General features: G+C 40.1%; 2 protein-coding genes across 3 annotated transcripts in view; both read left to right on the top strand.

Moving 5' to 3' along the window:
• Positions 1 to 4,468: 4,468 nt before the first annotated feature.
• On the top strand, positions 4,469 to 7,785 carry LOC117726180 (fibrinogen-like protein 1). Of its 2 annotated transcripts, none has more exons than XM_034526304.1 (7): positions 4,469 to 4,605; positions 4,899 to 4,973; positions 5,122 to 5,146; positions 5,266 to 5,357; positions 5,689 to 5,806; positions 6,151 to 6,330; positions 7,309 to 7,785. In XM_034526304.1, exons 2-7 carry the CDS (start codon positions 4,905 to 4,907, stop codon positions 7,605 to 7,607), a joined length of 783 nt encoding a protein of 260 aa, XP_034382195.1. In that variant the 5' UTR covers positions 4,469 to 4,605; positions 4,899 to 4,904; the 3' UTR covers positions 7,608 to 7,785. The 2 variants fall into 2 exon arrangements, with proteins under 2 accessions (XP_034382195.1, XP_034382194.1); XM_034526303.1 differs by lacking the exon at positions 4,469 to 4,605 and adding an exon at positions 4,673 to 4,742.
• A 1,741-nt stretch (positions 7,786 to 9,526) lies between these two features.
• Positions 9,527 to 12,227, top strand: part of dnah1 (dynein, axonemal, heavy chain 1) — a 30,110-nt gene continuing 27,409 nt past the window's right edge. Inside the window, exons 1-4 of the mRNA XM_034526046.1 lie at positions 9,527 to 9,561; positions 11,321 to 11,467; positions 11,573 to 11,673; positions 11,820 to 11,994. Coding sequence (XP_034381937.1) covers positions 11,328 to 11,467; positions 11,573 to 11,673; positions 11,820 to 11,994 — 416 coding nt within the window. The 5' untranslated portion in view covers positions 9,527 to 9,561; positions 11,321 to 11,327. The remainder of the gene's footprint in view (positions 9,562 to 11,320; positions 11,468 to 11,572; positions 11,674 to 11,819; positions 11,995 to 12,227) is intronic.

The raw sequence follows: 12,227 nt of genomic DNA, 5'->3' as shown, positions 1-12,227 counted from the left end.
TTGCCTGCCAATACCGATTCCTCTTGCCTGCCTTGGCTGATTACCCGTGTACCGAACCCTGCTTGAAGTAAAGACCTTGTTTTGGACCTGACTACCTCGCCTTGAGTCTGCTTATATACATATATATATATATATACACATATATATACACATATATATATACAAACATATATATACACATATATATATATACATACACACATATATATATACCTATATATATACACACATAAATATATATATACATATATATATATACATACACACACATATATACATATATACACATATATATATATATATATATACACACATATATATATACACACATATATATACACATATATATACATATACACATATATACACACATATATATATATATATGTGTTTATATACATATATATATACACACATATATATATATATATATACACACATATATATACATATATATATACACACATATATATATATACATACACACATATATATATACACACACATATATATATACACACACATATATATATACACACATATATATATATGTGTATATATATACATACACACATATATATACATATATATATATACAAACATATATATATATATACACACACACACATATATATATATATATATACATACACACATATATATATACACATATATATATAAATATATATATAAATTTTGCCACGACAATAGAAAGAAAAAGGTGTAGAACTTCGAACCTGTGAAGTTGTGTATTTTGATACATCAACAGATTAACAGTGAACTAGACATCTTCTTTCTTACTAAAGTTAAAATAAATACATAATATCTAGTTTAATAGTGGGAAACATTTGTTAAAAACAAAGACAGGTCTAATTGTGTAAAAACACACAGAAACTCATCTTTCTGATTTCTACCGTGTCATTTTCTAGATCGAATGTGACACATGCCAGAAATGGTTCCATGAACAATGCTTGAACATGGACACTGGAAGCCTGAAGAAAACCAGGGCAGGCAGCTGGAGCTGTAGTTTGTGCCCTTCACAATCTATCTTCATTGAATTACTTCATTGCCTGCAATATAATGAAGCGCACACGCCTGTGGGAGTGGTGAATTCTAGAGGCTTATCTGAAGCACCACATAGCTCTAAAACTGACAGACTGACTGATTGGTCAAACTGGTTTGTCTTCAAGTCAAATCCCACTCAGATCTACTGAATCTCAGGTTACAGGTCCTTATTAAGAAAGAGCACAGCCATGGTGTAAAAGAAACCAAACAATCTGATCTAACTAATAGACTTTGTACATCCCAAATTTTGTGAATACACTACTCAGAGTTAACATTGAAATATTATAAAAAAGTATTACTACAGCAATGTGCAAACACAAGAGAACAAGAAACGGCAGCTGACGATCACTTTAGTTCAGCTTTCAGAAACTGCAGTATGGACTTGGGGGAAGATATAATATTATGATATATTATTCTAAAATGGGCCTTCTGCATAATGAGTATATTTGCTTCAGGTAATTGAGGTATATTTTGATTCTGATACTTTTACAAATCAAGTTTTGAATGCATGATTCTATAAACTGTTCACAGTTTTTAACTGTATGTCAATCTTAAATCGACAGGGTATCCAATAACTGAGTAAATGTAATGTAATGTACAAAGTACACATTTCCCTCTATAATGTTGTGAAGCAGAATTAGCATAAAACGGAAGTAGTAGAAGCAAAACAATGTCCCACATGTACAGTATATCACAGTGCTAACTGATTCTGATTCATGATAACATTAAACTTGTTGAAGCTTTAAGAAACCTAAATCAAAACAATTTTTTTTTTTCTGACCCAGACTTCCCTCTCACCCTTTCCGAGGCCAGCTGGGAGATATAATCCCTCCAGCGTGTTCTGGGTCGTCCCCGGGGCTTCCTACCAGTTGGGCGTGGCCGGATAACCTCCAGGGCGAGGCGCCTCGCCCAGTAGGCATCCTGATTAGATGCTCGAACCAACTCAGCGGACTCCTTTCGACACGAAGTAGTAGAACCTGACGTTCTCCACCCCCCCACCCCCCCCCCCCCCCGGCTGCGCTTAGATATCCTGCCCATGAAAGTGATGAATAGGACCGGTGATAAAGGGCAGCCCTGACAGAGGCCAACACCCACCGGGTACGTGTCTGACTTAATGCCAAGAATACGAACTCAGCTCCTACTGCAGTCATACAGAGACCGGATGGCCCGTTGCAATGGGTCCGGTACCCTATGCTATCGCAGCACCCGTCACAAAAACCCTTGAGGGACCCGGTCGAAAGCCTTCTCCAAGTCCACAAAGCACATGTAGACTGGTTGGGCCAACTCCCAGGACCCCTCCAGTAGTCCTGCGAGGGTAAAGAGCTGGTCCACTGTTCCACGACCGGGACGGAATCTGTATTGCTCCTCTTGAATCTGAGGTTCGACAAACGGTTGGAGCCTCCTTTCCAGCACCCTGGAATAAGCTTTCCCCAGGAGGCTGAGTAGTGTGATACCCCGATAATTCGAGCACACTCTCCGGTCCCGCTTTGTGAAAATGGGAACCACCACCTCGGTCTGCCAGTCCATGGGCACTGTTCCTGACCCCCATGCGACATTTAAAAGGCGTGTCAGCCAAGACAGCCCAACAATGTCCATCGTCTTCAGCATTTCAGGGCAGATCTCATTAAATGTGGTGAAGAAAAAAATGCTTGATCAGTTGAGCACCATCAACGACGATGACGCGCACACACCTGTGGGAGTGGTGAATTGTAGGGGCTTATCTGAAGCACCACATAGCTCTAAAACTGCTGTCCCAATCCCTGTGAAACGTGAGAACGATAGCTTAGCAAAGGGAAAGATTTACCTCATGTCTCGATGGTTCAGAGCATCGCGGCATTAAAACATATAAGGCTCTGATGCGTCCTGGTAATTGGACCAGGGCATCACACAAAAGCAGAATGTACATTTGCTATAACCGGTTAGAGGTCTGTATGATTATAGCCGATCCTGATCAGCCTCGCCTTATGTTCAAGTGTTTAATGAAGTTTAACACAGTAATCAAACTTCGCTCTGCATAGTACTCATGGATTTATCAAAAATATATGTGTGCCCTCAGATCCTATATGGACTTCATGAATTGAAGGAGCTTTTCATACAGTAGACTATGAAGCAGCTGTGGAAATCAGATACTGTACGAACCACCTACATTCGTTCACAGATTGATGCAGACTGATCTAGTCCCTAAATGCCACGGCAGATGCCACTGTTTGGGTGAGGTTCACCGGCATATGGATAAGATGCATTCTACTGTTGAGAATGATAAGAACCCATAATACATATAGACTTGTAATATATCCAAGTTGATATGTATTATGGGCTCTCATCATTCAAAACAGTACAATGCACAAAACAAAACGCTTTGAACAAGAGCAGAAATCTTTCTGAAACGCATCTGAACTATACCATATGAGGACAAAGAGACTGACGTTAGACTGGTTTGTCAGACTGGTTTGTCAGACTGGTTGAACTGGTATAAACTGGTCACACATTTTAACTGTATGTAAATCCTAAATCGACAAAGTATCCAATAACTGAGGAAATGTAATGTACAAAGTACAAATGTTACTCTGAAATGTTTTGAAGCAGAAGTATTAATTAAGTAGCTTGAAACGGAAGTAGTAGAAGTAAATCAATGTTATTAAATGGAAAATAATTGTTAAATAACAATTATTCAGCTTTCCTTTAAAGCCAGATTGTGCTGTTCAACAACCACACTTTAATATCTGGTGTTTTGCACACTCTACAGCACCTTCCCAGAACCCGTCTACCCGGGTTTGGGATGGAGTCCGATGACCGCTCTGTAACTATTTGTGCAGTGGAGGGTTTGCAAGAACTCATTCCTCTGTCAGCTAGTGCAGAAATAATTGAAGGATGTTGAATGAAAATGGAAATGAATCCCGTCTCTTTGTCAGTGCCACCGCCTCCACCCCATGCAACATAGCTAGTCTCAGCTACTATCTTGGAAACCTTCCCTTTCACTTCTGCCACAAATCACTCCTGACACTATTCTTGCTTTCTTGGCAGTCCCTCCATTGTTGTCAAGACATTTCACTCAAAATCACAAATGTCAACCTAAATGGCGGCGTTCTAAGAAAAATCAGAGGATCATCAAAGTCATTACGCGGTACCATGAATATCTATACAGAATGTGGTGCCAATCCATCACGCAGCTGAAGAGACTGCAGGTGGCACGATATGACATTGTAGGTGCATTGTGAAAGTAACTGAGATCCACCCTCTGTGCACAAAGAATATCTGGATCAAATTCCATGGCAAGCCACAACAGTTGTCGAGACGTTTCACTAATACGCCAACGTCCTGATGACGCTTGAGGAAGAGTGAGCGGAGTGTCAGAAGGAGTCAGTCATAAATGTCAAACATTAAGTAAGTGCCGTGCAATTCATGGCAACAGTCAATGTGGATTATAGGAGCAGTGTTTGGTCACGTGCTCCTCTACAGGCGTGAGGAAACAGAGAGTAATCGCACAACGTTGTGACAAGAGTGGGCGCTGACTGTATCGGGCTTCAACAACAACAGCAGGTATTTCTTGTTTGAGTCCGGCTCGGAATGTTGTTTGCCTTAAGTAACAAGATGTGTTTATAAGAGGACTGGGTGTGTTGTTCAGACTTTACTCCTGCTCAGACTACAGGACAGGACGTGGCTTATCCAGCACACAGGTCAGTGCTAGAAAGAACGATTACATTATTATGGGCTAATAATGTCAGTGTTTCATCCCTTGGTCTCGTGGAAGTGAACGAAGGCTGAGAAGTCTCACAGCTCAGACAGCTGTTTCAACATGTATGTTTTAAAAAGAGATTATCTTTTAAACGCAGGTCAAGATGAAGAGTCTGGTCGGGTATTGCGCGCTCATCTCGATGTTTCTTTTGAGCTGCAGTGGACAGGCTGAGGTAATACAAACTACATGATATATCTCTTTGTCTCTCCATTGTCTTCCTCCTCTCTTTTGTCTTTAATATGCTACTCAATTCTCACGCTCTGGCTTTATCGTCCGTATATTTAAGTCCCACTATAAAACTGTTTCTCTGATCTTGCTAGAAACGCCAATGGATTTCGCCTAAAGGTACGGTGAATGCTATTCTCGCCTCACAATTTCTTGCAATGCACACATTCTGGGAAGGTCCTGTGTATTCAGATTTCATGATGTTCCTCGTCTTGTTTCTCTCGTCGCTCTAACCTCAGGCACAGACTGCACACAGATTAAGGTTCTCTTGCCACAAGCATCCAGTGGGGTTTATTGGATCCAGCCTTCTAAAGCCAAGCCCCCGTTCAAGGTATGAAACCTGAGCTGTAATGTACACAGTAAGGCTTGACTGTAATTGACCATTCGCTAAGCCCCACCCCCTTAGTTACTGTTGCAATGCCTGTCCTTACCAATACAGAATCTTAAATTGTACAGCTCTTTTCTTTTTTTAAAAATTAAATCCTTTGCATAACTGAAATTAATAAACAGTGCTATGACAGATCTTAAATATACAGCATGCAAAGTCTTTTCCAAACCCCTGTGGAAGACATGTTGGTCTTTAGGTACTGTGCAAAAAGCCTGGCACATGTTTCATTTTTATATTTTGAACAAACTGCATGTTAACTGGGCTACCTGCTCAGGTGTTCTGTGAAATGCGGCAAGACGGCGGCTGGACGGTGGTTCAGAAGCGCAGTGGAGGAGCGGTTTCCTTCAACAGGAAATGGGCAGCATATAGAATGGGTTTTGGAAACTACGCTAGTAAGTAAATGATATGAAATTGGTTGCGTTTGTTCAGGGATGTGAGGATAAATCAAACTTGTGATGCCTTACTTATCACACAGGGAATGTACAGAATGCAGAAGAAGAATATACAATATGTTTTATTCAATTAGCTGTTATTAAGGTGAAACATTGCAGGAATATCAGGAATTAGATTACATTGTAAACGCAATATGCACATTTTCTACCACACATACGTTTATGCAAATGAGGCTGTCAATCGTGAACTTTCAAAACCCTGCATCCTGCAGCAATGACAACTCAAAGCAACTTCGTATCTGATCAAACTGAATCGTCTTCTTGTGCTCTGCCGATTCCCTCAGAGGACTACTGGCTGGGTCTGAAGATGGTTTCCTCTCTGACCAAGACCAAGACGTGGACCCTAAGGGTCGATCTGTGGGACCACACTAATGCCACTGCTTTCGCCGAGTATAAAAACTTCAGGTTGGGCGGTGAAAGAGAAGCTTTCAAACTGCATGTCGGGGAATACAGAGGAGATGCAGGTACTTCAGGCTTTTGACCATCTTTTCCTTCACACATTTTAATCCCATTTACTTCACTTCCATTTACGCTGGTTGGACTCATCTTTTTGCCACGATCATTTCAACCGTATCATTCTGATAGACTTAAATGAAAGCTATCCAGTTTAGAAATGTCTATTGCCGTCAAATTAATTGTAGTCTGTGAGCCCAGAGAAATGAGGGAGTTTTTGTTGTTTAATGTTGTTACCTTGGCAACTATATCAACTGGGGTCCACATTGCTTTAATCAGACCACAAACTCTGTCTAAGATCTCTATGATGGGTTGGTCTACACATAATTGTAAGGTTTACGAGTACTGTCAACTGAACCCAAGAGCATGACCACGAGATAATTATTTTACTGGTATTCAGGCAGGGGTCAAAACTGGGGGATCAGTCCTCGAGGCAAACAAGTCCAATTAGGGGAAGCAAGGGTCAGAACAGGCAGATCAGATATGGTGACAGGATAACGCTGGAGAGCTTGGCAAAAAAACACACAAGAGAATCTGGCAGAGAACAGGTGTGAGTAGAGGGCTTAAGTAGTGAGGGACCGATGAGGTGATGTGCTGCAGGCGAGGTGAGGAGGAGGCCCAGGTGAGGGTGGGATGAAAACAATCTACAGTGTGGTGGAATGTGTGACACATAATAAAATGCTACACATGGCAGCTTTGAAGTGGGTCAATCTAACTTTTGAAAGAGGTTATTACACAATTTCCTCTTTCAAAAGTGGAATTCAAATCAAATGCACGCCAATCTACCCTCAGGGGTTTTACTTGATCTGGTTTGACCAATAGCTTATGGTGGCTAACGTTAGCTAATTTTTAGCAAACTTAACTTACTAACTGTTATTACTGAATAGGCTGTCTCCTCTGTTCTCATCTTGTGGTCACAGTGGCCACTGATTCAAAAGGCACCCAATGAATTCTGAACTTGCTGAAACAGTTTCCAACTTTGTCCCCAGGTGATGCCATCCGTGGTGCCTATTCAGGCATCGACCAGAACAGCTTTGGCTTCAGCACCGCCGACCGCGACAACGACGGCTGCCGCCCATGCATCTTTGGTGACATTGCTCAAAATGCTTGTATCTCTTCAAACGGTGGTGGCTGGTGGTACAGCCGCTGTGGCTCTGCCAGCCTGAACGGAGAATGGCATCCTTATGGTGAACACATCGGGTGGGCGTCAGGCCTCCACTGGAGAACCTGGAAAGGTCATGCGTCGTACTCCATGAAGGCCACCAGAATGATGATCAAGTCTGTGTGAGAGGAGCAGACCCTCATTTAACTTCATACTGGCTTTTCTAGTCGCACATCAAGGCTGTATTAAGGAAAGTCCACGTACAGAGCACAGTTTGTAAAGGCTAAGTGCATTGATTCCATTGTTAAACACCTGCGTATGAAGATATACATATACAATAAACATATTTGTTTGCAGAACCCTTGATCTGTCTATTTCTCTAAATTCCTGAATGAAAATGAACCCCATTTGATTAACAATGACATTATTACGACATGAGGACCTTTCTAAAATCAATGTTTGGCATCAATAATCGTATAACCTTTATATCAAAAGCTGACACCATGTAACAATATTATTTATTACATCAAAATGACTCCCGTAGCTGTGTCCACAGTGTATACATGTGTGTGAATGTTAGTTAGTCCTGATGTGCAGGTGGAACCTCAGCTCCTCCCATCAGTGTATGAATGGGTGAATGATGTCATGTAGTGTTAAAGCGCTTTGAGTGGTCGGAAGACTAGAAAAGCGCTCTACAAGTCCAGGTCCATTTACCATGAACATACTCTTTGTTTCTGTAGTATAGAGCCATAAACACATTAATATCCCTTTAGGGACACTTTCATAAATATATGGCAGTTAAGGTAAGGGTAGAGATTAATCTTAAGTATGTGTACATTTCAAAGGAAAAAAGTGACTCACTCTGCTGGATAAGTGTCTGGTGTATATGTCATATTGAGAGATATACATGTTTTTGTTGGCTGTACTCAGACAGCAAAATAAGTTATAGTGTTAATTAGTGGAAATATGGTTCCAGTGGAAAAACATGCCTTGAGTATCAATTTAAATATCACAAACACTTTAATATCCTGTAAAAAATCAATAAAAAGCTGCTACCTTAGCTTGGTCTTTCTCTATCATCAACAAGTATCTTAGTAATAAGTGTGAGTGTAGTACGCTACAACAAGATGCTGATCCCGGCTCAACTTTTGCCACAAGGCGACATCACCCAGTCAGGCGCTTGCATTGGTAATGCAGGCAAGCACACGTTCCTGGTAGATCACTTTGTAATGGTAACATAAAACATAAAGCATAAGAGAAAGAGCGTTCACAGACAAGAGGCCATGTGGAAAATTGTTTTGATAGACTTCCTACAAACCAGCGACAGACAAACACATGCTAACTTCACACAGGTTCAGGTGGTTATATGTGCATAACTACCACTCTTCAGATGAGATATGAGGAAGATGAGTGACTTTGGACCAACCTGACCTTTTCCGACACGATGTCGAACATGTCGTCGCCGAAGTCGTCAAACTGTGCTCTCCTTTTTAAAATCAGGTCCCATCAAGACGTGGCTTCGACTTGCTAGATTCAGAGCACAGTGTTAACAGGTGTAAGGGCTAAGTATTACGCTGTAACATGAATACAGTGCTCAGACACAGGTAAAGACTGTAGGGACTGAACCCAAGCTTCCAGGGGAAACTGAGACCTGAACGCACCACCGCTCAGTCATCCGGACTGCACAAATCATACTACTTAGTAGACATTTTGATGAATGTCATGATATAACACATTAAATATGTAAGCTATATTATAGTAAGCATACACGGTGCCATTAATCCACGCAGCAACATGTGAGAATTAATTAGTTTGACAGAATAGGTCCAAACTCAGATCAGATCTATATTCATAGTCTGTATACAGAACTACAACTTCTTAATCACTGATGAGTTTCAAAACATAGTCTTAGTTATCATAATATAATATAATATAATACTACTACCACATTGTGGTGACAAGGGTTTTTTTTTCGTCTCCATGGCAACCGTTGCCGTGTCCAACCGTTTATATTCCGTTGGCATAGAGACCGGAAGTTACGGTCCACTTGGAAACTGAGATTTCAAAAGTTCAGCTCTCCCATATTGTCGCTCCGCAGAGGACGGTTAACGCTCGGACTTGCAATTGATCTCAAGATAAGGTCTGTCAGCATTGTTTTTGATCAATTAAATTGAAATTGCGTTGATAGTTGTTCGCTCACAGCTAACAGCAGCGAGCTAGCTTAACGTCTTAACTTGTGTGTATTTTATAAAGCTTCTTTTGACGCTTCTTTTCCAAAGTTGGAAAGCTATTCACAGATTAATAACTTCCCGGATCAATAACCCTGGAGCGAAACGTTGTTAAAACACAAACGCCACCTCTCTGTAACCACAGTGAGGTAGACAACAAGCTACAACCTTAATTCACCTTAATTGTACCACAACGGGCCGTCCTGCGAGGACTCGTAACGGCGGCCTCATGAAAGGCCGGCTGGGGGGCGCATGCGCAGGGACCGTCTGCAAAGTGCAATGCGGAAAATACATACGAGAAAAATATTCAATAACCTCACTGTTATAAAGTGTAGCGTGAACAACATTATTTCATACATCAATGTGCTCGTCCTTGTTGTACTAACACCGTTATTATGGTAACACGTTCTTTTGATTAATTATGGTGAATTGTTATTTAATAAGATAAGATAAGATAAGATAATCCTTTATTAGTCCCTCAGTGGGGAAATTACAGGATTACAGCAGCATTGCTCACAGTAATAAGTAAAAAACAAGTAGTATAATAACAGAATTAAGATAAAAGAGTAAAAAACAAGAAGAATATTATATATACAGACGGAGTAGAAATAGAATAAAGTGGATAAAGTGTATAAAATAAATTTAAAAAAATTTAAAAAGTACTTAAACGTATTAGTATTGCACAACTGGGCAACTGGGCTAAAGTGCTGTTCAGTGCGAAGTCCAAAGTGTTCAAGTGTTTGTGGCCTACTGGGAGCTCAGCTCAGCTTGTAATAACTTCATTGTTATAAAATGTAGCATGATCAAAATCTATTTTTGCATAAATGGTCTCCTTCTTGTTATACTTCAACAGCTACCATCACAAAATATGCTTTTCAATAACTTTACTATTATTAGGTGTTGTGTGACACAGATCACTTCACACATCAATGGGCTCCCCCTTGTTAAACTACATATTAATGTGCTTTTCATTAAATGTTGTGAATATTTATAGGGAAAATATCACTTTTGACAGTACAATTAAGAAAAATGTGGTATAGCTATTCAAGGAGTATTTGTTTTGCTACATATATTGTTCTCTTTTATTTTAATTGTACTTTATCAAACTTATCAAAATAGTGTTACAGCATAACAATATATGGGTATATTGGTATATGTTCTTTCTTGAAGATGACATGATTAAACTACTTCTGATGGATCTTGATGTATGTGATACTATGTTTTTATTCAAGTCAAATACACTATACAAAACATAGGTTCACAATTGCACCGGTTTGACCAAGTTACTGATACTTTAATGTCACATAGAATCAGCACCTTTCAAACGTGGTAGTACATCTTTTCATTTACTGGTCATACATAGAAATGGTTCACTAATTATTTCCTTAAAAATATTTATTTATTTTGAGACTTTAATGTACCAATACACTGTGAAGAGTGAATCTCACTTCAACTAATAACCACTAGGAAGGTTTTCTTAATCAAAATTTCTTCTCAGATTAAGCAAAAAGTTAATATAAGAAAAATTGTGTTTTTTAGTCTGTATGTGAATTGAGGAAAGTAGCCTAAGTTACTCAAACTGTCCTGATGTTTTGCTGGTGGATGTTAATTTGACACATAGCTACCATTTACCGTTTTCACGTTGCACATAACGTTATTTTATTCTGCTAGGTCGAAGATGGAAGGGAAATATTTTCCTAGTTTGGTGCCTCATCCTCCGACCAAACCTCGACCTCTAAATCTCTGGTGCAAACTCCCTAAAATCAGAAAATGCATTGTGAATGAACAGAGGGGCTTCTACTCGGAAGACATCACACCGTTCCAGGTGAAAGCACGTGACTCTTCATATTCTGACAGACATTTCATTAAGAAGCCCATGCAAAACACTTCTGTTGAGCTCTGACTAAAACCAAGAGACTGAAGCTTCCTGTTTATTGATCAGTTCTGTACAGCGGGACCCGAGATCCAGCAGAGGTCACAGAGTCCTTCCGTCTTTGAGTTCAGTGATTGCAATGCGACAAAAGGTGCAATGCTACTGTGTACATGCATTTTTTTTTTACACATGTAGGACTTTCCAGTCATTATTTCTGATACAAGAAGAGCATATTGTGCTTCTCTAAAATTCAACATTTAATGAAAAATATGTGTCCTTCTGCACTGTTTTCCTTAGCTATAACCTTCAAGACTCCAGATGACAAGCGCAAACCCGTTGAAAACTACAACCATGGACCTATCTACCAGCAATCACAAAAATCACACTTCTGCCTGGGTGGGGTTTCACAAAAGGTCCAGCTACCCTACCGAACCGTTTGCGGCCAGATCCCCCGCAAGTTAGCGATAGAGAGGTATGAAGTGTGTCTGTGTGTCCCACGTCTGGCAGAAGAGGACACGTCCTCTCGTGCTGTGGAGCTTTCCATTCTCGTCCTGCATTTTATTGTATTGAAGGTATTGCACATATTGTAATGCCAGATTAACTGGTGTGATTGATTAAGACAGTGAGCGTCTATCATACAGCACATATTTAGTGATTTTCTCTTATTGTACATTAGCTGGTTTAGCTGGGTCCACGATTTGGTTT

This window comes from Cyclopterus lumpus, chromosome 23, assembly GCF_009769545.1.
Source record: "Cyclopterus lumpus isolate fCycLum1 chromosome 23, fCycLum1.pri, whole genome shotgun sequence".
Taxonomy (NCBI): domain Eukaryota; kingdom Metazoa; phylum Chordata; class Actinopteri; order Perciformes; family Cyclopteridae; genus Cyclopterus; species Cyclopterus lumpus.
This window is presented reverse-complemented; position numbering and strand designations above follow the sequence as displayed.